Source organism: Pagrus major, chromosome 6 (assembly GCF_040436345.1).
Source record: "Pagrus major chromosome 6, Pma_NU_1.0".
Lineage (NCBI taxonomy): Eukaryota > Metazoa > Chordata > Actinopteri > Spariformes > Sparidae > Pagrus > Pagrus major.
The window spans coordinates 17,225,461-17,250,143 of NC_133220.1; the positions used below are offsets into that span (position 1 = coordinate 17,225,461).

Genomic DNA, 24,683 nt, shown 5'->3' on the forward strand with positions numbered 1-24,683 from the left:
GTGCATCAGAAGTCCCCTTTGAAAACATTGAGTTTACAGTCGTAAATATGAAATGTCTTTAATACTTTTCAACATGTTATTTGTTATATTGTTTTCATGTGTTGTAAGGCTGACATCCTGTCAATTCTCTGGGGTGTTAACCAAATAATTGCAGTGGGCTGGAGTGAGCAGTTGGAGGTCCCAGCCATCTGTTTCTTCTTTGCAGTCCCAAAGAGAGCAGTGATCAATAGTGATCAGGTAGCAGATGACACTCCCAATCAGACAAAGGGCACATTTTACATGACAGTACTGTTGTCCCTTTGTGAAGAAGGACATACAGGAAAACATAAACAAACATGTTCCTGTAGTTTTAAATTAAGCTGCTCTTCACCAGCATTAGATACTCCACCAATGTAGCATTACACTCCTGTGATACCATGAGAATCCTGCCAGACATTATTTTTTAAAAAGTAGCCAAACTAAAGCAGCAAGAGTAGATTTTGTTTTTTATTGTCTGTGAGTTCTTCCTCCTTAACATGGTGCCTTATTAATTCATTACCCACAATGCAAATCAATTCAATTCAGGGGCTAGGAGTGGCTCAAACTAACACTCTATATAAACTATAGGCGTACAATAATTGATCTAACAGGAAGGCAACATTAATTGGAGCACTGACTGAACCAACAAGAGATGTATACCTCATTTTCATTTTCTCGGTTTGAAAATGTGCGCACACACACACACACACACACACACACACACACACACACACACACACACACACACACACACACACACACACACACACACAGTCTCATTCATAATCATCCAGGAGCACGCTGGTGACCTTGCTGACCGTTCACATCTATGAGTGTCCATCCATTGATGTTCTCTGCACATCACCATTGGCTCTGTGCTGTAGATCTGACGTAAATGAAGGCGTATTAATACTGGATGGGTGAAGAGGAGATTGATTGTCCACTTATGTTTCCAGTCAATGCAGTGGTTGTTTGAAACATGAAATATAATTCCTGCTTTATTTATTTTTCTTAAAGAATGTTGTTTCCTGTTTTCCAAGTCTCTGTGTAAGGCTGTTGTGACTGCAATCTGTCTCGTACAACACTCAGCGGTGATGTATATTTGAATATTTACTAGCACTAGCCCAACTTTAATTGTAATTAGTGTGATATTGTGTAAAGTCACTTTTATTGCTTTTAACCCAGCAAAACAAAGACACAAACCCATCTGCTCTCCACTATTTAACATTTTTCCAGTATATCTGAAATAACCTTTGTTTATACCTAATTGTACTGCAATATACAGCACATACAGTCATCAGCAGCATCACTACTGCATGTTCAGGTGGTTGGTCTTAGTGAAACGTTACCAGATTGTCTCCAAAATTAAAGCTAAAAGCGATTAAGATGAAAATATGATCTGAAAGACCACACAGATCCTCCATCTGCCCCCCATAAAGCTCACTTTGAAGGAAAAGAGCTGCCTTTGAAGAAACAGGCCTGTAGCCACAGCGGGTTGTAAAAATGTTTCCACTGTTGGGATTCTGGCCAGATAATGAAGCTGAGGCAGGAGCGTGCCTCAGCTGTGCTATTTCTTGTGGCAGGCTTCAGGGAGGAGGACTTATCAAGGTTTGCCTAGTGATCCCAGCTTCCTGTCTCCAAAAACGCTCCATTGTCTTAAAGGGCAAGATTGAGGAGTCACATTATGATTACTCTCCACATGCAGTGACCCGTGCAAAATGACCGGCGCGATTGTGTAAAAAGGGGGTTGCAATCAGACTTGGATTCATTCTACCTCCTTATCAGCCTCACTTGGCTGAACTTCCTCTGGCTGCACTGCATTCCCATGCCCTCACGTATATCTGCAGTCGGAGCCTGCGTCTATTTTTGGGTCCCATCAATCTGTAGCCCTTGTGAGAGACTTTATTGTGTATCAGGTCTTGTACTTCAGAACACAAGTATAGTAATGCCTAATTCCAGTCCTATTGAGATAGAAACTACTTTTACCATAAAAAATGGAGACCTTTTTGAACATACAAGATATTCAAAGTAGACTGTTGCATTCAAGTGAACAACAAAATGATACTGATCTGCTTTTCCTCATATCCTTTGATATCCGTTTTGTCCAGACTGTGGTCAACTCTTGTTTCAGGCCTTCTCAGAGATCCTCTGACCGTGCCTTGACTCATTGGAAATAACACTTTGTGATGAAGTCTGATCCTTCTGACCTTTTGATCATGTAATTCTGTAAAGTTGAAGTGTAGATGCAGGAGAAAGGCTGCCATGTTCAGGTTGTATCAATTTGAGATGACTTTTTATGAACATTGCCTCACATCTAGTGCCAAAAGGTAATTTTTGAATTGAGGTTCTTTGGGTTGGATGCAAATCAGTATGAATCTATATAGTGTTTGAGTGATAAAATTAACCAAAGTATTTCTTAAGGCATAAGAAAGGCATGAATAAAAATTGGGTCATTCTGATATGGAGAGCATTTCGTTTCCCTGAATTTGCATAGCAGACATGATTTATGATATGTGACAGCCATGTTCTGCTTCTTTGTTCATATCTGGTCCTGTTTTACAGTTACAGGACTATGAAAAAGGAAGAGTGAAGGGATGTGCGTGTGTTTGATATGTGGCTTATTTGATGATGAGATTATTTTTAAAGTCGTGTTTTTCCTGGAAGCTTTTACTGTCTACATCCAGATTTTTCAGGATGACTAGCGGAGCTCAACAGGCTTCCTGTCAACAAGAGGAAGCAGAAAGTAATTTCGGTTGTTCCTATCAGATGTTGGGGAACTGCATATCTAAATAGGCCAGTTTGTGACATGCATGGTGTTTAGTAATGCAGACTCAAAGACACTGATAGAAAAAGTAAATGAACGTTATGAATGTGACCTTTTATCTCAGAGGATGATAAAAAATGATTTAGACAAATGATTAAAACACTAGTTTCTCAGTCTCATACATACATAAACGACTCTTGAGCTAAGAGACTGTGTGCTTTGTGCTAGCGTAGCCGCTAAACGTGTTTATTGCTCCTGCTGTGTTTTTTTTTCTTTAGCTCAGGGACTGTGTGCTTTGTGGTACTCGGTTAGCGGCTGCCGCTCACTCATTCTTTCAGTCAGGGGCTGTGTGCTTTGTGCTACTAAGTTAGCTAGCTCACTGTGAGCAAAGCACATTGTTGCCATCACTTACTGTATCCAACTACTTAATGTCTCACTTACATTTAAGAAAACAGCTAACATTGTCACAATAAATATAAACAATGAAAATGGCTATTGTTAGGACTCAGTACTGTCAAGCTAGTACGCTAGTATTAAGTTTTGGCAGCACTTTCTCTTCTATTCTTGTTTTACTAGCTTGCTAATGGCTTTCTGCCTAGCCCAGTTGAAGACTCATCTCATGTGCAGTGTGCACGGGTAAAGTGCGTGCAGGCAGGCTGTCAGGCAGGTACGTAAGTAGACAAACAGCCGTCTAGTCTTTTCATACAGGCCAAATGAAACCTTTGGATGGCTTACTGGAGGCCTTCGACAGCCACAGATAATGGATTATTTTCTTTTATTTGTCAGCGCATTTGATTTATTGACTGCTGTCGGGATGTGAAGATATTTTCTACAAATATAATAAATAATGCTTCTAGAATAACTCACCAAGCTTAGCTTTAAATTAATGCAACCAAACTGCTGTATGACAAGTGTAGCTGACAAGTGAGAAGCAGTTAATAACTGGAAATGTCATTGTGTTGTTTTATTTTTCTGGAAAAGCAGCTGTGTCATGTTTTAGGGGGAAGTTCAAAGCTCCATTTACAATACAGACTACAATATGTGGACAGCAGATGAGAGATTTGGCAGTCATCCAACCGCAGAGCAGACAGAGTATAAACTTATATGTCCAGCACTGTGGCTTGATTCCCCTTCAGGCTCGTGAAGTGGCCGTTTGTCTCGTCCTCATCCTCTGATGTCAAACTCGGTGTAGTTCAGTCACCCAGAACCTCGACTGCCAGCTCTGCTTTATGTCCAAACGGACCTCTGGATCCTGCAGACACTCAGTGAGATAGGACAGCGCAGTTGTAGCCAATATAAAATAAGTTAATGCAGCTTTCCTGAGGTTGAGCAACTTGTCAAGTAGGGGACTGGTTTGTGTCTCTTTGTCACTGTGATTTAGCAGTAACACTTTTTTAATGTTCACTACCAGACAAACTAGAGAGAGTTATTTTTAATGCATTTACCTTCACTGAAGATGGACACTCCACCACTCCAGTTTGCCGAGCTATTAGCCACCAACTAGCACTTTGCTACTTGGTGGATCTGTCTGTTGTCAACTTAACAGGTGACCCTCCAAGATTCTAATCCTACTCTCTAACCTCAAGACAAGCATGCCCGATTTTAATTGCATGGACGCATGAAACGTTATGTAATACTGAAACAGTACCTCTTTCTTTGGATGGTCTGTTTTTTATGATTGCAGCGTCCACATTGAGCACAGTTGGTGTCTTACAGGATTTAAAGTATGTCTACATACTGCAGAGAATCGCTTGTGAGCAGATTTCATGCTGAGAGGAAAACAATAACCCTCTGCCTCACATTTCTTCTCTTTCCCCAGAGATAACTGTTTCATTAGTTGCTTTTTTATTTTTTTATGATTTAGGCTCCATGATAAAAAAGAAAACTGTAGCTGTGCTTGTGGGAAACCATTTGTAATTGTTTCCAGCAGCCAGTCTGGTTCCAGCATTCTTGCTTATTTTTTCTTCCCTCCTATAGCGTTGAATAGTTGACGTCATTCTACACAGGGACTGATGCCGTTGTTGATTGGCTTTAGGTTTCTAACAGAGTTGTGCGACAGATATGAGAGAGAGGAAGGGAGGGGGAAGAGTAAAAATAGCCCCCATGTCTGCATTGCATTGTGTAAAATCAGCACCTGCAGACAAAAGCACTTGTGAAAAACTCTGGCGTGGAAACACAGATTTAAGGAGGTCCGTTTTAAAATCCAACAATGACTTTGCATTTGTAAGATCCTTTAAAATAAAGGTCTTTTGTGCTATATGTGCATTTCAGGCTCAAGCTCTGTTCCGTCAATGGAAAGTTTGAGGTTGTACTGAAAATTCGTCCTGCATAAACACTAAAGAAGCTAACGTGACCAAGAATTAGATGTGCATCTTGCAAACAAGACGTGCTTTGTTTGAAAATGGGACAAAGGACCTAGACACCCTGTCTGACTTGAGGAGAAGCATGCCTCGAGTGTGTCTCCATAACCCCAAACCCCCATAAGTGGTGGGAGTCGTGAGGGCTAGTCGAAAAGTTCCCCTTGGCTGCCGGAGCAGAGATAATTGGACCCAGGTTTAGCTGGAGTTTTTGGTATTCACATCTCGAGCCAAGTTTTGATCTTCACAGCTCCTCTCACCAGACAGCGCCTGTGCGAGCGGGGTCGTCTGACAACGTGACATATTTTGAAAGACTTTCTGCATGTGAGGAATCCTGACACATTTCAGGTCAGGTGATGTTTTTTTTTGTGTGGATTATGTTGTTTATGGTAAACACATGGTGTCATGTGACAATCTGTCCAGTGAGCAGGGGTTTGAATTGATCTGTCTGGGTGTCAGGACTTTGTGCTCAGTATGTGTTTAGAGGTCAAAGGTCGATCCTATAGGAATAATGTGGCAGAGGAGTCGCTGACGGGTCATCCGCTCTAAAATCTGAACTGTGTGACAGCAGTGCTGTAGGGTGACTGTTAAGACTGAGGAACAAAGAGACGTGCCTTAACTGTTCGTGAAGTTGTCTCCATGAATGACTGTGTTTGTTGAGATTCTTCAAGACTCACAAGACTCTCATCACGTTTCTCTTGTCATGTGGTCTTGATGTATCAAATCGCACTCGGGATGGGAAGCTCAAATGTTGTACTGCTGTGTTCTGGGTTGCAAATCATGTAAATGTAGGCGATCTGACATATTGTTATCATTTCACTATTTCCTGATCGATTAGCAGGACAACAGATAATTTCATCTTGAGGAACATGGGCCCATATTTCAAAGTAAAACCACAGGTTTTTTTTGATAACCGATTAGCTTCCATTAGACAACAGCTAACATTCAACCACATTGTAGCTTACGTTACTGTTGGAAACGATACCAAATTGATGCGATACGATTTGGAAAGGTGTAAATTCATTCAGAAATATCAACACACATCTTGGAGACATTTGTCTAAACCCTGAAAGTGAAACACACAGGATGTAATGAAACGGTAATGTCAGCAAGGAAGTTGTTGAATGCTAACATCAGCTAACAAGTTATCAAATATGTTGTTTTACCTCGTACTTTGGCCAAATGTGCCTCCAGATGTATAAGTTTTGCAACCTGGAACACAGCAGCATTACAATATGCCAGCATTCAAGTTACCCACCCTGAGTGTGGCGTTGGAGGAAAATGGCTGCCGTGTGAATAAGGTCCGTTCCCTGATCTTCAACCTGATAATAAAATCAGCTTAGTTAGTTAGTTAGTTAGTTTTGGGACTTAATAAACATGGTCTTCTACATAACTCCCTTTTCTTAGTGGAATTTAGTACAAGTTTTGATCTAAATCAGGAATCTGATATAAGTAACTTAATCACAAGTCTGACCAAACCTTTGACGCCAGCTTTAAGTACTTTGTTTGGATACTGTTATGCAAGAGCACTAGACACATTTAGGTCATTGAGGTCTGATAAACAGCCCAATTATCAAAATAGCCACGGATTAATTTTCTGCTTATTAACTTAATGATAATTGCAAAAGTTGCAACACAACATAAATCTGTCAGCAAATAATGACAGGAGAAACAAGCTGCTGTTATAGACAGATCACCGTGCGCTGTTTTGGTTCAACAGTTTAAGCCTGTTGAAACAGCCGGATTTCAAGTGAAGACTCAAAACACAGTCTTGTCAAAAGACGGAGAGAAAGAAAATGGCCCCTCAAAGCTCAAACAACGGACACTTCAAGTGCAATCTGGCAAGGTGTCTGGAAAAATTCCTATGTTGTTATTTCACCGCCCAGAGCAACACACTTTTATTCACACAGATGCCGCTTTCATAAGCTCCAACTTTCTCTCATGCTGCTCAAAAATCATCTGCCCCAAACTGCTCTGACATGGCTGCATGTATTTTTGACCAGACCAGACTGTAAAACTGTGTGAATTAAGATGGAAACTTGAGAAGAGAAAGAGAATCACTTCATCATATTTGAGGAAGCACCTTCTTGACCTCATCGTGGCTTGTTGGGGGGCTGCTGATTGTTCTCAGCTGCTTTATAACACAGTGATGAAAAATGCAGTCTTGCTGTCTGTGAGTGTCCAGGACTCTTGTTATGGACCCAAACATTTTCTGCACATCCCTCACAGCGAGAAGTACTTCATCTGTCAACTTTGTCTCTGTGTCTATGTGTGTGTGTGTGTGTGTGCGCGTGATGGTGTATGTAACGTGTCTATCGGCAGCTCGCAGGAAAGAAATACACCCAGTGGGATGACTTCCTTGTTGACGGGAGACGCGGCGGTCAGCAGGAAATGACCTTGGGAGATCTGCGCCAGTATGTCAAGGTACAGCCTCCTCATTCCTCTCAGTGAGGAAGCACACACTTTCTTCACACCCGGTGCAACTGAGTGCATATTTTATGCGTGTTTTTTTTTCCCCAAACCTGTTCACCTTCCTCCAGTGCACACAATGGCCATTGTTTGAATTGATTGGCCACTTTACACCTACCGTTCACATCTTCAGGAATCTGTTCTACCATCCTGGAGGAAGGTCATTCTGTTGAATCATCGACTTTCTTCCAACTGCTGACATTTGGAACATTTTCACTGATTCACATGTGCTACTCATTCATGCTATTCTTGCTTTTTACAGCAAAAAAAACACACTAAACATGGAATTCAGTACTTTTAGCGCTTTCCATTGAGCTGAGATAAAGTTTGTGCTCTTTTTCTCTGCTGGTTACCTTCACAAAGTTACCTCTTATCAACGAACAGCGTGTTAGTTTGTGAGTTTTAAAGGCGCTCTTGAGTATACTTTGTCACACTTTGGACAGAGCCAGGCTAGCTGCTTCCACCTGTTTAGACTCTTAATGCTCAGTTAAGTTAGCCAGCTGCTCTTGCTGTCTTCATATTTAGTAGACAGACCACGAGACCATATCATGATGGTATCATCTAACTCTCGGCAAGAAAGCAAAGGGGCGTATTTCCCAAAATGGGAAATATTTTCTTCTAAGACTTTTACGTTCATACAACCTGGATAAAATCTTGTTTCCTTAAAACTAAGATGCTACCTCATACAACATGTACACAGAATAACTCGCATTGACATTGATTAACTCACATTGTGAGAGGTGACAGGAGTTTGACAGTTTCCCTGCACGTTTATGACCCACTTATTTATGCAAATTAAGATGGATACTTATCTGTATATTACTGGTAATTATCCTGTGGTTTAGTGTATATAAATATATGTGTGTGTGTGTGTGTATATATATATATATATACATATATATATATATACATATACATATATATATATATATATATATATATATATATATATATATATATATATATATATATATATATATATATATACATATATATATATATATATATATATCTTTCCTATTGCCCTTAGGTATTCAGACATTGTCTTTCATTGTCAATGATATAGGTCAACAGAAAAAACAAAAATGTCTGAGCACATCACTCCACAGCAATTTTTTACAGCATGCACCTTCTTGTCCTGAGCAGACCTTTTGTGTATTGATTCTGTTGGAGTTTGAGGCTGTTGGAGTTTCGTTTTGGGTTACGCCTGGTTTTTCGGTGGAGACACTGAAGAGTTTCCTGAACTGTTGGACTTGTTTGAGGCCGCAGGTCATCGTCAGAGATCTGCAGGCCCCGGATGACCTCTGCATAATGTATGCAGGCGATGCTCTTGTCTGTTTTTATGCCTTTTTATGGCATAAAAAGTTATTATGGCATATGCCATTATATTGTTATAATGTGATGTTAACTTGCCTATTTGCTTTTGTGCAGGAAAACTATAACTTGACCATCTGCACTCTTTTCTACGGACCAGCTATCGTATACAATGGGCAAGAGGACAGACACAAGCTGAGGTATGTCCAGTGAAGTCAAAGAAACAGTGCAAATTTGCATATGCATGGCTACACATGGCAGGCAACCATGCACACACAATCACAATATGCAGCCTCCCTTTGTTTGTTTAGAGGCTAATGGCAGGATGAGGTGTTTCCTCTGAGCCTGCGAGGAGAGAGCCTGTTGACACACTTGCATACATCACTGAACACTTGATGATTGAGACCGCTCCTCTTGACGTGTCCTTCTGTTTGTTGAGGACCAGCTTAAACAGTTAAATTAGGGTGAACTTCTTTCTGCATCTGAGAATCTGTGCTGTTTGGACCTGTTCAGCGCTGCAGCACATTAAAGCCACGTTTCGAGGCCTCAGGGTGTTTGAAATGAATCAGATGTCTCGTGCTGTGAACTCTCCTCATCAGTTTAAGAACTGAGTCATAGCACAAAATGACACCCTCGGGGATGTTTTGAATACAGGAGGAGGGTAAAACTGTAATAAATCAGGTTGAACTGTGACAGTTTAGACGCAGTAATTTACTGGGTAAATTGAAATATCTGATTTTTAATCTTCCTTTGCTTGAAACTTGATGTGAGGTCTTCATGTTCCTCTCAAAACAGACTGATTTTCTGTTTTTCATGCTCACGTCTCTGGGGAACTGCCTGGTGTTGGTGTTGTGGTTAGATTAAGCAACAAGGGGAGAGGGGCTGGCCATGTGGACAGCAGGCCGCACATGACAAATGCCCTCTCCACTAGCCACTTCCTGTGCCGTTGCCCTGCCCCAAGCTTCCTATGTTGGGCCAGTGAAGGGGGAATGTAGAGCTTAAAAACTCAGATAACGTGTGTTGTTCCTATTATTCTATATTTTGTGTGATTCTCAAAAATTTCCACATAAAGGACCGAAGTCAGCAACATGTCAGTTTCTCAGTAGTTCTTTTGACTTTGTTGCCCAGAGCCCATGGGTTCCTACTAAAGTTGTTTCTCTGTGCAAATTCAAGCCTGCAGTGCAGTTTAGCTCCCAGCCTATTATACATTTTAAATCCCTCAACCACACCCCATTCCTTCAGATGCAAATTCAAATAAATCAAAGCCAGCAAAGCAGTTTAGCGTCAGCTTTTGAACAAACCTTTAAATATTTCACATTTTTGATACATTATGCAGTGTAGTTTAGTCAGCTTTTTCAACTATCAGCATTCACAGCACCATTTCTTCAGAAATTGCCTTCTTTAGTATGCATGTGGTACTGTAGTGAGTATTTCCAGCAGCAAGATCTTGTACTGTATGTGGAATTGACTTAAATTAAACTATAGCGCTCATGTTTATTGTAATGCTCAAAGAGGAATTATCCATATCAAGGTTTGGATACATGGACAGTACTTTGCAGGATGAATTTATCGTTAGTTTTGGCCTTTTTTTGTGGGATTTGCTGATAAAAAGAATTTGTAGTCTCCTTGCATTGAGGAGACAATAACCTGTATGTCCCTTGCTGGTGATGAGAAGGCATCAAGCTAAATTATTGTAGATGTATTTTAAAATTAGTTGGAATTATTATGTTTTATAACTTGTTAAACCTTTTAATTCTCTTTCATATCCTTATCCAAACCTATATTTGCAGTGTGTCTGACGTGGTGAAGAAGATCACCAGGAAAGACATCCCTCCACACAAGAAGGTGCTGGACTTGATACCCTCATTTTCTGAAGATGAAGACAATGAGATGGCTCCGACTATCAGATACCTGCTGCTTTGATGCCTTCAACACAACGTCAAAACATCACATGGAAGTGCTTCAATGTGAAAAAAGAAACTTAACGCTCCTGTGACATCATTTCAGTTAAAAACAACTGGGTTTTGTTACTTTAGTTGCTATTTCTGATTTTTTCCAGCTTCTGTTTATGTCTGTCTTTCATGTCATAGTTGGTGCTTATTTTTACACTGGCAAAACACAATCATTTTTTTTTTTTATTGTTGATCACACTTTTTAATGTGAAGTGAAAAATTCCATTGCCTAATCTATTGTACTCTCCCATAGCCATGTCCCAAAAAAAGAATTTGACAAAATTTACAAAAAATTTAAATCCATTTCCTCTCTGTTGATGGCACAAGTGGAAACATAGAAAACTGGAATTTCCTTATTGTTGTCACCAGAAATGTTAATAGAAAGTTCTTCTAATTTTCAGGTTTTTATTTACATGTAAGATGTGTCTTCCAGAGTTCAGGGCTAAGAGGTTGTGTAGATGCTCGCCAAGTCGTAGTGATTAGATGATCTGGCACTGCTGGGGTAGTACTGGCCTGGTTTCAAGGTCTAATTCGGGTCAGACTGAGCACGATGTTGAGGGGGTGCAGTCAGAACAGGCGGTTGGCACGGTAGGTCAAGTGTCGTGACGATTCGGGGCGCTCTTGCCATCTGGACACGGCTGTCTTGTGTAAATCCAGATCCAAAGCACACGTGCAGACCCCTCCTTCCCAGAAGAAATGCCAGAGCTGGTCAGAGTGGAAAAGCTGGACTTGTCTATGAAGCCTTCGTGTGCCCTCAGATGGCTTTCGTACATGCCCTGCCCTTTTCTACAACCTCACAACCAAACATCTTTACAATGCTCTGCTCTCCCAGTTGGCTTTATTTGAAGAATTGTAAGAATCCTCTCTGAAATAATAACTGCAACTACTTACGGGTGTAAATTATTCATTCCGTTACTGAGTTTGCTATTGAACAATGCTCTTTGTGGCTAAACAAAGAAGTAATAAATGTGTCTCTGAGGAACCATGTTATATCTGTGTACTTCACTATTAGACTTTACTTCCCTTATCTTTTGAATAGTTTACGAACTTACTCCACCACACCCTGCCTCCTATTTTAACCAAGAAAGGTCCTGGTGAATTTACTTTAAAAGCTTATAATAAAGGTATAAAAGGTTTATAAAGCTTTAATGTCTTTACTGTGTGGTTTTTCTGTTGAGATGAGATGTTGATGGTATACATATAAAGATATATTCATCTAAAAAACATGCTTTGTCAGGTGATCTCACACCCAATCACTAGCTGTCGAGAGCCACAAAATACTGCATCCCTGACAACGTCGGACGCATTCACCCCTACTGTACATTGTCACACATCTCGTGGAGGATTAAGAAGAGGATTAAAACATGTCAAACAAAATGAATAGTAAGATTTTTACATTCAGCACTGATCAAACACATTTTTATTACGTTCCAAAAACTTTTATTCGAAATGTATCAACAAGGTGGACAAAATCCAATTATGAAAAATAAAACAATCTTATTGTTATTTGTGTTAAAGACTCAGTCCGTAGTTACAGCCTCACTTAAATGTATCCAATAATGTCATTGCATATGATGGGTTGTCGGCTGCCTGTCTTCATGAGTGCAGTGAACTGGTGGAAGTCACTGTCCAGCTGATGAAGGCCTGTGTGGGACTTGTGAAAGAAAGGTTTGAGAGTCTGGAGCCCCACAGGACAGGACATCCGTTTGGGAGCCTCTGCAGCCCTGCCGACCCTCGTGGACTCGGCTGGCCTCGGCCTCACCTCCACACTTTTAGACATCCCTGCAAGTCTGCGGCGCATGTTGACCAGAATGTCTTTGGCAAGGCGCCGGCCCGCACTGGGCTTTAGTTGTGCTGGCTCAGGACTCTCTGGTAGGTCCATCCAGTTCTTTATTAGGTCAGCAAAGCTGTTGTCCCCCAGAACCAGAGGCTGTCTGTTCCTGCTGCGGCTCAGCAGCGATGTGGTCCAGTCCTCTGGGCTACCGGCCTCAAATGAGGTCCAGCGCTCCAGGCAAGCGTCTGAGGTTGATTTGGGTCGGATTCGGCCAGAAGGTCCTCTGTTTGTGCGGAGGCAGGCAGAAGAGGAGACTCGCACATTTCTGGTCCTCCTCAGCACCACACCTTCATCCTGCCAGGAAGCCTCAGAGTAACCTGAGTCCAAGTCCAGACTCTTTTCGCTGCTGGGGGAGCCTCGTGTCAACCGCTCGTGCTCCTGCTGTTCTTCCTCTTCTTCCAACGGGCTGGCCAGGCAGCAGGCAGAGTCATATGTGCTGGCTTCACTGGCGTCGGAAACACGTAGACGAGTGAGTCGCTCCTGCTGTGCCCTCTGTTTGCAGAGCCGAGTTACAGCGAAAGACCGAACACAAGGTTCACTCAGAGGCCTCGGCCTGCTTATCTGCTTCAGGTCCTGCAGGGATCTCATCATGTACTGCACTTGGTCCCGGAGGCAGTCAGCAGAATCTCCCAAACACAGCTACACAATGAGACAGACACAAAGACTTAGTGGTGCAGGCAGAATGTCAATAGAGTCTATTTAAAAACAACACCTCTAACTGAAAGTTATGGTTGGCTTTTGCGGCAGTCTACAGAGCAGTAGGGCCAGCTTCCAAAATATCCCATTATGCCGTGGCCGGTCGAGGCTCAGTTCCCTCTGTAATTTCCACAACTGGGCCAATAAGATTTTTACCAGCTGAGATCACTCCATGCTCTATGACCATATAACAAGTGGAGCATTCCTGACAAACCTCAGAGCAGCTTTATGGAGACCATCCCATGCAGTATGATCCCAGAGAATAAAAAAAGTCATGGCTGTGAGAACAGGGTGCAGATTTTATACTGGGAAAACTCTCCCTGCTTCCTAAAGCTTAGAGGGGAAGTTTGAACAAAGTTAAGCTGGATCGTGGAGGAGTTGCAGTATCCTCTCTGGATTCCCCTAACTCACAGGATGTTGACTGGTCAGTATTGTAGAGCAGGAAATGACAGCAACATTTTGGAATTACACAATGAGCATGTTTTAATTATGAATCACACTGTGTGCCCGCCTGCAGATTACTGAAATCAGGCTGATATGTGTAGCTCAAACAAAAAAACTCAACCTGCACAACAACTACAACAACAATTTTACAGAAAGCAAAAAACCCTCAAAAAACAAAATGTTTGACAGCCAAGAAGTTGAGCTACTTTCTTCTAGTATTGAATTATGTGTTATTTGTTGAGCCTCCCTGTCCTGCCGGTGTTTGGCTCGGAGCAGCAAGGACACCACAATGCCATGATGTTATCACAGCTGTGGGTGCTGAACCATTTGGCCCCCCGGGGGGAGACTTATCTGTCATACAGAGACATCCTCAGTGGGACTCTGTGGTCGGTCTGCACCTCTTAAAATGCCCTGTTCTCCATGGCTGCCTTCACACAAGGAGGAGAAGTGATTCACCCAGTTGTGTGCAGTTGGAAAAAGGACAGTTGGGTTTGAATGAACTGTAACTTTGGGGGGCTACAACACACTGGCTTGGCACAAAACTCCAAAAAAAGAGCATCCATTAAAGAAAAAAACATAAAAATAAAATGCAAAATGATCAGACTTTTCTGCTTTGCAATCCTAATGAAGCCACATGCATCTGCATCACTTCATAAATATATAAAAACAAGTGGGAAAAGGAGAAACAACTTACCATTGCTTGTGAGTAAACGCCTGCAGTGAAGTTAAGAATCCCTTTAATTGCTTCTGCAACAAAAAAAACAATGTTTTAGTGAGTGATCAGCGTTTTCACAGTTAAAATACATGCTGTCATTTATGAGTCATAACACTTACCTTCGTATCTGATAATACAGAAAAAAGAGAGCTAATAATCCAATCCACAACTCCTGAGAGGTGATGCTCCACTCTGTACACTCTCTCCTCTGAAGCAGATGAGGGTCTGTCAGCGGACTTTGACGATGCTGAGCTTTCCTCTGCAGCCAATCAGCGCGCAGCAGAGACAGAATCAGCCAATAGCAAGTCTCCTGAAACAAGATACCTCCCTGTGTGATCACAGCAGCTCCTACTGTAACTGTACTGTATTTACTCACACACGCAATCGATCAATTAGACCGTTATCATTTAACAACAAATAGATTAAAGGAACTTTTAAAAAACTTTTTCGATTCAAACTTTCATCCAGATATTTTTAAATACTCCAAACTGACACTCATAATTATATTCCGCCAATACTTTATTTTGAAGGTTCACAGGTCGTTAAATTCACATAAAACACAACTTTTGTGATAGTTTTCTTGGACAACTGCTGTGACTGAGAAGCCTCCTCATACATGTGCTGATTCACTCAAATCTACATGTCGCCACCTTGTGGATCTGTATAAACAGGACCGACCTCCTGTATTACCATTCTCCATTGTTGTCTGCATATAAACCTTTTCACACCGTCTAGCTATTATGGTCTCAGTAGTGCTTACAGTCCATTCCCCATTCTTAGCAGCGTTTAGAAATGCAAACAGGGTGTTGGGCTCAATGTGGTTTAGTCCTTTTATTTGCAGATGAGCAAAGCTTTCTGCCTCTGTGGATGTTGAGAGCACTCTGTATTGAGATTCAGGAGGTGGTGGGAGAAGTGTAATCAGTAACAATGTTCTTTAGGAGTCAGAAGTAAAACTGTTCTGCTGAAAAATGGCTCCTTATTATTTATGACAGCATTAAGATTAATAATATTAAGCATCTGTGTGTGTGAGCACTACTTTTTAAGAGCCCACCGTTAGTCCAGTGGTTACCAACCCAGGCATTAGACCCCTCCAAATGGTCACAATATAAGTTTGATTAATGGAGTAGGAATAAAACAAAGTTATGTTCCACAAATTTGTATTAATTTGTTTTACTTTTCTCTAATTTCTTAAGTGAAACATTTATCTCTGCTAAAACAACACAAGGAGCCCCAATGTGACAGTTTTTTGGGGTTAGGGTTGAGCCAAAATGTTGGAAACCACTGATTTAATATTTAGAAATGTCTGCATTGTATTATATAAGGCCTTTTCATGCATCATGTTCACTACAGCACACAGATATGTAGAGGTCATTCTTAAACATTTAAAGCAACATTATGTCGAAATTTGCATTTTTTTGTGTGATTTGGCGCCCCCCACAGTTTCTGAGTGCGACACCTCTGTGGTAAATACAAATCCCAGGTCTGTAACAATTTGTCAAACGTAATGTTGGTGCTGAGCACAGACGAAACCATCTTGAAGTAAACATGTATGTAACGCTGTGATCCTACCCTCTCACCATTCACCCTGTTACAAGACACGGTCCCATCAACATGAAGCTGTTATTTTAAGATGAAAAAGTTCCCTCTTACTTGATTGTTTTTTTGTTTTGTTTTTTGGCAAGAAGTAATTTAATACCATACCAGGGATGTGGGTGGAGGATAGTAGGATTACTGTGTTTGCTTGTGTTTGCTTTTCTGTCTGTCTTCTCTCTTTTTTAATTATATATGAAAAATGCCGTCATTAAAAACATCTTTAAAAATCCTCTTATTCTCAGAAAACCATACAGATAAAAAAAAAGTGGAAGTATAAATTGGCATAAAATGTAAAAATACGTCAGTAAAATTACTGCCCACCAACAGCCAAGTAGCACCAAAAAAAATCGACCTTTTTACATATATAGCAAAACGGAAAAACAGCAGACGCAGAAGTTTTTCTGTGAGAGAAGTGAGGAATTTAGTGCAAACCACTGTTTTTCAAATGCAACATCAGTGCAACGTTTTCTTACAAAAGCACTGCAACTGTTCTCTGGTTCATTTTCAAATACATTTTTACAAATATCATTTTTTAGCTCATCTTCAGTGGAGTTTGGGTTGAAGCGTGGATGAACAGAACAGAATGTGTTTTCATGCATTTTCTTTTCACACATCACACACTGCAGAATAAAAGATCATGTGACCAAACTTTTATTTACATTTAACAAGTGAATGACTATTATCCTAATATTAATGAACAGTTATCATCATCCATTTGTCTCTGTATTATGGTGCATCTTAAATCATGTGTTATGTGAACTGAAGTGGAGTAGAAATAGCCCTAATTCACACTATGAAGATAGCATGTCTCTAAAGAACAAGTGTAAACAGATATCAAGGCACAAACATATGTAAAAAGACTTGGAATGAAACAAACAGTACAGAACAATCCATTTTGGAACAGACAGAACCACTTAAAAATCTTGCAGAAATCTTAAAAGTGACACATTACCATTTCTGTTTTGTTTCTTTAAAGAAGTTACTTAAGGAATGTTATTCAGTTCGCGTGGGATACAAGCTAATCTATGGACAGTCATGCAGAACAATGCACTATAGTACAACTGTGATTACTGATTCTGTGTAAACATTGTACAAAAAACATTTCCCCTTCATCCATTTTCATTCTCCATGCTTGTTTGTTTTTTTCTTCGAAAAATAAGCTCTGTGCAGTCAAAAGGTTCATAAAATGCCAACATTAGTTAACATAAGTTAATGTGATTTTTTATAAAAAGTTGTTTGTTTTTTTATTTTGCACTGTATTCTCTTATTAAAGTCTCAAAGCAAAATGGTGACGTCAAATAAAAACACACACAACTCAAGAGAACTGAACACAAAAAATGAGACCCATCAAATCAACAACTTGTATCATCATCATCTTCTTCTTTTTCTTCTTCTAATAACTACTGTTTTAACGTGGTTTTTAAACTGGGCCTTAAAGGCCTGTTAAGGATGAAAAATACTTGAATTTTGAATGTGGCATGAAAAGATAATGGATTATTATTATTGTTATTATTATTATTGTCCACCTAAGCCAGTGGGATAATATCACTTATGTAACAAATTAATTTAAAAACAAATATTCTCTGGTGAGTGTCCGATGTTCATGATTCTTGTCCAATAATGGGGTCTGTGGTCAAACATCCATTTACAGGTTTTCAGTATGAATAGTATGAGAACCCCTGATCCAGAGCAGTAAGAAATATATATATAAAAAATAATAACACAATTGATGGAAAATGTGATGGTTGCAAATCAATGATTGTTGAAGTTCTTTAAGGTTTCCCCTCTAGGAATCAAGTCTGTTATGGTTTTCATTATGAAAAGCAGTAATCGTCACATGGCTGTTGCAGTCTCTCATGCAGTCTCTGTGCGCCGCGCATTTTCCTGCATGAACAAAAAAGCACAAAACACTTTAGCAAAATACAAAAAAATTGCTGTTATGTCACAGTTTAACTGTAGAATAACTTCTAAATCACTTCACTTCACAATCACTGTGACTAAAATCACAGTTTGATATTTCCACCACTCGTCCATCTTCCCCACCTTTAGAAAAGACCGCAGTCCTTCAGGTTGTTCTTAATTATGACGTCAGTGACGGCATCGAAGACAAACTGCACGTTCTTGGTGTCAGTGGCACAGGTGAAGTGGGTGTAGATCTCCTTCGTGTCCTTTTTCTTGTTCAGGTCCTCAAACTTGGTCTGAATGTAACTGGCTGCTTCATCAAACTTGTTGGCTCCTGGGAAGACGAGGAGGTGACTTGTTGTTAATGAAGGCACAGATTGAATTTTCTATTGTTGTGATTTGTTAGCAACCTGTCGGTAACCCTTTACATTAGGCAACACTTATTAGCCATTAACTTATAATATAGCTATTATAAAGCATTTATGAATTCTGCCTAATTATATTCATATAACTATTAAGGCATTAAGAGTTTTCCCTCAATAACTGTTTCATAGGTTGTGAAGTTCCGATCGCTTAGTAGTTCTCAAATTGGACTAAACGTGTTCAGTAAGATCCCAAACTGTAGGAAGCAGAACATGTTCACAAGCAAATTGCCCATCAGTCATTGCGCTAAAACAATCAGCTCGGTTTTAACCAATGGTATCACTGTTGATATGAATATTTCAGCGGTTTTGTTACTCAAAAACAACAATATTTATCTGATATTTTGCGGGAAACAAGCTATTGTTGACCTCTTAACTATTACAGTATTTTTGCACTTAGGAGTGTAAGGTTGACAAAGGCGACAACAACAGGATGCATGAGACCTGGCATTCATTTTGTGTCCCATTCATTATTATCAAAAACAACATGATATAATTATTACATTATAATAATCTTGAGAAAAAAATCAACATAGAATACTACATAATCTGTTAATAATCTGCATAATATGTATCTCTTAAGGGATGACACTGTAGGCTACAGCTTGTCTAATCACATTTATTCAGTCACGTTTTTAATCGACACTTAAACCACTTTTAGAGGTGCTGCACAATTAAAAAAACTAATTTACAAGGCCATATTAAACATATTAACATTATAACTAATTTATTCATGTTGGTCTATTGAAATCAGGCAGCAGCATCATCATCATTAGCATCTTTTGAATCTTCTCCGGAGACCTTTCTTTATAGGAAGGCATTTGTGAATTCTTCAATAAATTACCAGGTTCGATCATTTTACTCTCATCACAATTTTTTTTTTTTTAACTTTAAGTTATTCCACGAAGTCTTGCGTTGTTTTTATTTTGTTTTTTACCTGCTGTTAACTATTACAACACTGCTCTCAGGTGCAGTACAGCCCCTGATATTCCACTGTGTACCTGCATATTCTGGGTAGCAGATGGTGAGGGGGCTACGAGTGATCTTCTCCTCAAAGAGATCCTTCTTGTTGAGGAAGAGGATGATGGAGGTCTCAGTGAACCACTTGTTGTTGCAGATGGAGTCAAAAAGCTTCATGCTCTCATGCATCCGGTTCTGAGGAGAGGCGAAATTTGTCACGGCTCATTGGCTCCATTAAAGCACAACAACACATCAGAGCTGCCACCAGGGGAAGATGTTGTTTAATATTTAAAGCGTGAGGAATAGCCAGCACAGAGGAGGTTCTTCAGAGCCTCCTTTGGCCAAGTCTCTCATGAGCACTTGCTTTAAATTCATAAGGAGTTTAAGAAATTAGGGTCAAATGGTTGAAGTCACTTGAAAAATTAGCTTTTATTATATAATTACACTCCATTGGTTACACTGTAAAGGGATCGTTAAAGCTCGCTATTATGAAGCTATAATACAGGAGGGATGGGCCATGTTAAATGCCCTGTAATTTCTTACAATTGAAACTACCTCATAGTGAAAATGAGCCATAGAGCAGATTTATGAACCTCTTAAAGTTATATCATCCGTGCAGATGAAGACACACGCTCCAGAAAGGGGAATTTTTCCTTACCATCTCCTCATCCTCGGCCAGCACCAGGTCATAAGCACTCAGTGCAACACAAAAAATAATGGCTGTGACTCCTTCGAAACAGTGGATCCACTTCTTTCTCTCCGAGCGTTGTCCTCCCACATCAAACATTCTGCAGAGGGGACGAAGCAAAGCAGAGACAGTACATTGTGTGAGTGTGTGTGTGCACTAGTGGGGTAAGGAGGTCACAATGAAAGACAGTAAGGTGAAGCTGATAAGGTGAAACGGGGCAAAGAAGAGGACGTTTCAGGAAGAGTGACGCTGAAGAGGGGAGAAAGGAGAAAGTTAGGGTGATATTCCATCCCTGGACGCTACATTAAGTTTTCATGAGGCTGCTTTGAGAATAAAAGTGGCGAGGAGGCGGAGAGGCGTCCATCAGATATCTGCAGGGTCAATGCAGGACAGAGGCAGGCAGGCCTCTGGATTCAGAGCAAAGCACTGGCTAATTGCTCAGCACTGTGATCGAAGCTGTTATAGGTGTCAGTGAAACGCTGCAGACAGCTGAAGCGTTACCAGTCATCCACATCTGGAACAGCCAACGTACTTCCATAATACAGAAAAGCAATATGAGATTTCACCAGAAGAAGCCTAACCTAAATTAAGCCATTGTCAAAAGATGACATTTCTCTGTAACTAAAGTATTTCCTTTCCGTACTTATCATGGCAAACAGGGTAGAATTACAAAAACGTGACTTTCTTCTTATCGATTGCCTTCATGTATTATTCAGGCCAAATATTGAGGCTGTGACAGAAGGTAAATATCAGAGAGTTTATCAGGAAACAAGTCACACCAGAGCCGTGTGGCTGCTGCTGCTTTTTATTTTTCCTTTTATCCAGATCTGTTTAGCTGCTTTACAAAGTGTGGGTTGTTTTATTCACTGATCGAGATATAAAAATGACAAAACAAACAACTCTGTAAAAAACAAGATGACACACAAATCTGCACTCTTTGCACTTTTACGTGACATATTTTGTATATTCGCCTATTGCAAGCTCTTAATTATACCAATTATGTATTTCAACATCTGCTTTTGGACAAATTTGCTTTTTTTTGTGCATAATGTAATTTTGACTTGTACAATTCTCAAAATGTTAATTCCTCATATCAACATTTAATTTCTCACGAGTGGAAATGTTCTTTGTTGAAACATGAAACTGAATTAATTAGTCAACTTTTACCACTGACTTGTTCTATTCAAAGTCAATTAGTTATCTATTGTCCAATTTTACAATTACAACCAATTACAATTATTTGTATTATTACAATATTTTTCCTGGTGGAAATGTTCACTGTATATATCTACAATTGTTCTTAACAGACAGAATAACAGACATAAAAGGAGTTCTAGATATCTAAATTTAAATTCAGAATAGTCTAAAGTTAATTATGGATATGTATGCTCTAAATTGTAATTATTAAAGGGTAACTCCACCAATCTTACACACTAGAGTGTGTTTACAGGTATACTACTGCGTGTGTGAAATAAAGTAGTATAAAACCTTTTGTGACTCCAGAGGAAGCTACATGTATCTGATAAATTGTCTCCAGTAAAGTCACTCAGTGTCTACATTGCATTGTGGGTAATGTAAGCACCACTGAACTGTCCATACAGTGACCTGGTGCCTACATTATTCACAATACAACTTAACCACTGAGTGACATCACTGGAGGAAATTTATCAGATCATATTTAGTAGCTTACATGCAGCTTCCTCTGGAGCCACTTTTTTCACATATGCAGATGTACCTCCCAAGACCTGTAAACACACTTTATTGTTAAATTATTATTATTATTATTATTATTGTTTTCCTTAAAGAATGTAATTTCATGTATGTAGAAATGCATTTCAGATATCTGTAATACAATTTTAACTAGTAAAAATGATTATTACATTGTGGACTCATATACAAATATCTGGGTGTGGTGCTGGACAATAAACTGGAGTGGTCTACAAACACGGAGGCAGTCTACAAAAGGGCCTGAGCCGGCTTTACTTCCTGAGGAGGCTCAGGTCCTTTAATGTCTGCAACCAGATGTTTTATCAGTCTGTTGTTGCGAGCACCATCTTCTTCGCTGTGGTGTCCTGGGGTGCGGGCATCAAAACGAAGGACGCCAACTGACTGAACAAACTCATAAAGAAGGCAGGTCTGTTGTTGGCTCTAAGCTTGTCACCCTGGATGAGGTGGTGGAGGACAGGATGCTGGCAAAACTGCTGGCTATCATGGACAATGTCTCTCACCCCCTCCACAAAACTCTGGACAAGCTTAAGAGCAGCTTCAGCAACAGACTCCTTCAACCCCGCTGCTTAAAGGAACGGCACAGGAAGTCATTCCTACCTGGTGCCATCAGACTTTACAACGCTCACTCCAAAACACACAAATAATCTTAAATTATTATTACTGTATATAAAACTGCACCTTATTCTCTTGCACCTTATGTTCCACTTTACTCCTCAATACCTCAGCATTTTATTTTATTTACCTCAGTATTTTATTTTATTCTATAACTACCTAAGCATTTTATTGTATATAGTACTTTAATGTTTTTTGAATATTGTATACAGTACTTTATTGTTTGTTTTTTCTTTGTATCTATTCTATATTTAAGATTATATTATATCTAAGATATTGAATTTTTGATTTGTTGATGTGTCGGACATATTGGAAATGCAGCTGCTGATATCTGCTAGTCAACATACTTTTTAACGTGGAAATTAAATTATAGATATCTGTAATAGTTATTCTCTAATAGTATACACATGGAAATGATACCCACAATTAAAATAAAGATAACTGTAAATGGTTTTACAGATATATTAAATTTACATTTTAACTAGTCAAAATAACAGTAATAAACCACTACTAATAAAAAGAATCTATTGCTACTATTCATCTCTACTGATTAAATTTTAAAAGGGCCTGCCATTATAATATAGGCCCGCCATGCCTATACGCTATACAGGATCTGCTTCAGTAGATATTAAACACTTAATGTATCTACCACACATCCTCTATTAAGAGATGTATCTATACATCCATTACTATCCCACACATGAGTGCTCAGGCTGGGTCAGGGCATATTTTATGTAAGACCTACAGCGCTGTGCTTTTCCATGGAGCACACACTTAGATTTGAGCACTATATAAAGCTGTGGTTTCACTGAGCGAGGCACGGCAGGCAGGATCGAATTCATTTACTCGGCTCTCAGTGCAATCGTGATAATTAAGCTTTTAATTGCTGGTATAATTTGGCGTCTGAGTAGCTGAGTTGCACATTTGCAGCCAGGAGGGTCAGTTGGCCCCTTGGAGCTGTTAAAAAAAAATCGAGCAATTTGTTTAGAGCAGGTGTGGAGAGGACTGGGATGGTGATGGTCAAATTCAATGAAACTATGCTCTTCTAAGGGGACAGCTACGTATTCTTCATTATTGTTCTGAGCTCTTGTGTGGAAAGTAAAACTAACTGACAAGTGGCAACTTTTAATGTATCACCAAATAACACTGCAGGCGTACATCCGAGATGAGTGAACATGAAGGGGGTCATATTACCACTCAGGTTTTTTAATGTCAAATGCACCCTCTCACTGTGGGTGAGCAGCCTGGACTCACTCGCAAATGGCTGATTTGATTGTTTTGATAAAATGGGAGACAGGGATGGAGATAACAGCGCGTTCTTTTTTTTTTACATGTATGTATTTATTTTTGTCTCCAAAAAAATCTGACATCTATTAACACGTGTATGAGGTCAGTGCTGCCTTACTTGAAGTGCAGTTCCTTGAAGGTGAAGTGAGTCTCCACAATGCCGGTGGTCTTCACCCGAGTCCGCAGCACATCCTGCTGGGTGGGGATGTAATCTGCTTTAGCTATCCTCTCCAGGTCATTCAGGTAACTGAGAACGAGAGAGAAGAGAGACAGGAGAGAGATTTCAACATGGTTTGCAACCTGCAAGAGAGAGACAGAAACACAAACAGGCTGTACATACGCAGAGGCACATGGACATACAGGTCGCTGATGCACTTGTGATGCATTACCATCAGACAAAACAGTCTGACTTTAACCGAGCAGCTCTGAACTGTAATGAACTCCAGCGAATTTGGTGAACTTTATGTGGAGTGAGTCATATTCTGCTGCATTCGATAATTGGCCGTTAAACTTAACTTGATGGCTTTTTATTAGACTGTCTAAGTGCCTTTTAAGGGATTATCCTAAGCTCTTGCGATAATTGAGTTATGACCAAATGCATTACGTAGGTTAGACTCCAACACATTGGTGGTTATCCTGCCAGAAGTCTGGCTCCAAATGGTGTTTTGGAGAAATCAGTCTTCATTTAAATTGAAATTACATTTTTTTTAGTACTTGGAGGCAACAAAATAAGCTGTAAAACAAATAACAAATCATCAACTGTAAAGTTTATATGGTGAAGGGGAGCTGCAGATTCAGGTTCTCTATGCTTGTTGTTGTATTGTTGTAACATGTAGAGTAGGATGGTTCGTGAGACTGGAGTGTGCTGTATGTTACCCACACATGACATACTCTTGTCCCTGCAACCTACAGCTGTGGTCACAAAAAA

At 39.9% G+C, this 24,683-nt stretch overlaps 3 protein-coding genes across 3 annotated transcripts in view; 1 reads left to right on the forward strand and 2 right to left on the reverse strand.

The window, feature by feature from the left end:
- Window positions 1-11,864, forward strand: part of uba7 (ubiquitin-like modifier activating enzyme 7) — a 36,806-nt gene extending 24,942 nt beyond the window's left edge. The window contains exons 22-24 of the mRNA XM_073469174.1: window positions 7,462-7,563; window positions 9,040-9,122; window positions 10,713-11,864. Coding sequence (XP_073325275.1) covers window positions 7,462-7,563; window positions 9,040-9,122; window positions 10,713-10,845 — 318 coding nt within the window. The 3' untranslated portion in view covers window positions 10,846-11,864. The remainder of the gene's footprint in view (window positions 1-7,461; window positions 7,564-9,039; window positions 9,123-10,712) is intronic.
- A 440-nt stretch (window positions 11,865-12,304) lies between these two features.
- Window positions 12,305-14,773, reverse strand: LOC140998252 (PAK4-inhibitor inka2-like). The gene is made up of 3 exons (XM_073468469.1): window positions 14,683-14,773; window positions 14,543-14,595; window positions 12,305-13,347 (listed from the first exon to the last, which is right to left on the reverse strand). The coding sequence occupies exons 2-3, from the start codon at window positions 14,543-14,545 to the stop codon at window positions 12,418-12,420; spliced, it is 933 nt and encodes a 310-aa protein (XP_073324570.1). The 5' UTR covers window positions 14,546-14,595; window positions 14,683-14,773; the 3' UTR covers window positions 12,305-12,417.
- A 2,018-nt stretch (window positions 14,774-16,791) lies between these two features.
- Window positions 16,792-24,683, reverse strand: part of gnai2b (guanine nucleotide binding protein (G protein), alpha inhibiting activity polypeptide 2b) — a 44,684-nt gene continuing 36,792 nt past the window's right edge. Inside the window, exons 5-9 of the mRNA XM_073468185.1 lie at window positions 23,874-24,002; window positions 20,099-20,228; window positions 19,482-19,635; window positions 18,200-18,392; window positions 16,792-18,040 (exon numbers count right to left, since the gene is read on the reverse strand). Of these exons, the coding sequence (XP_073324286.1) occupies window positions 18,202-18,392; window positions 19,482-19,635; window positions 20,099-20,228; window positions 23,874-24,002 (604 nt within the window). The 3' untranslated portion in view covers window positions 16,792-18,040; window positions 18,200-18,201. The remainder of the gene's footprint in view (window positions 18,041-18,199; window positions 18,393-19,481; window positions 19,636-20,098; window positions 20,229-23,873; window positions 24,003-24,683) is intronic.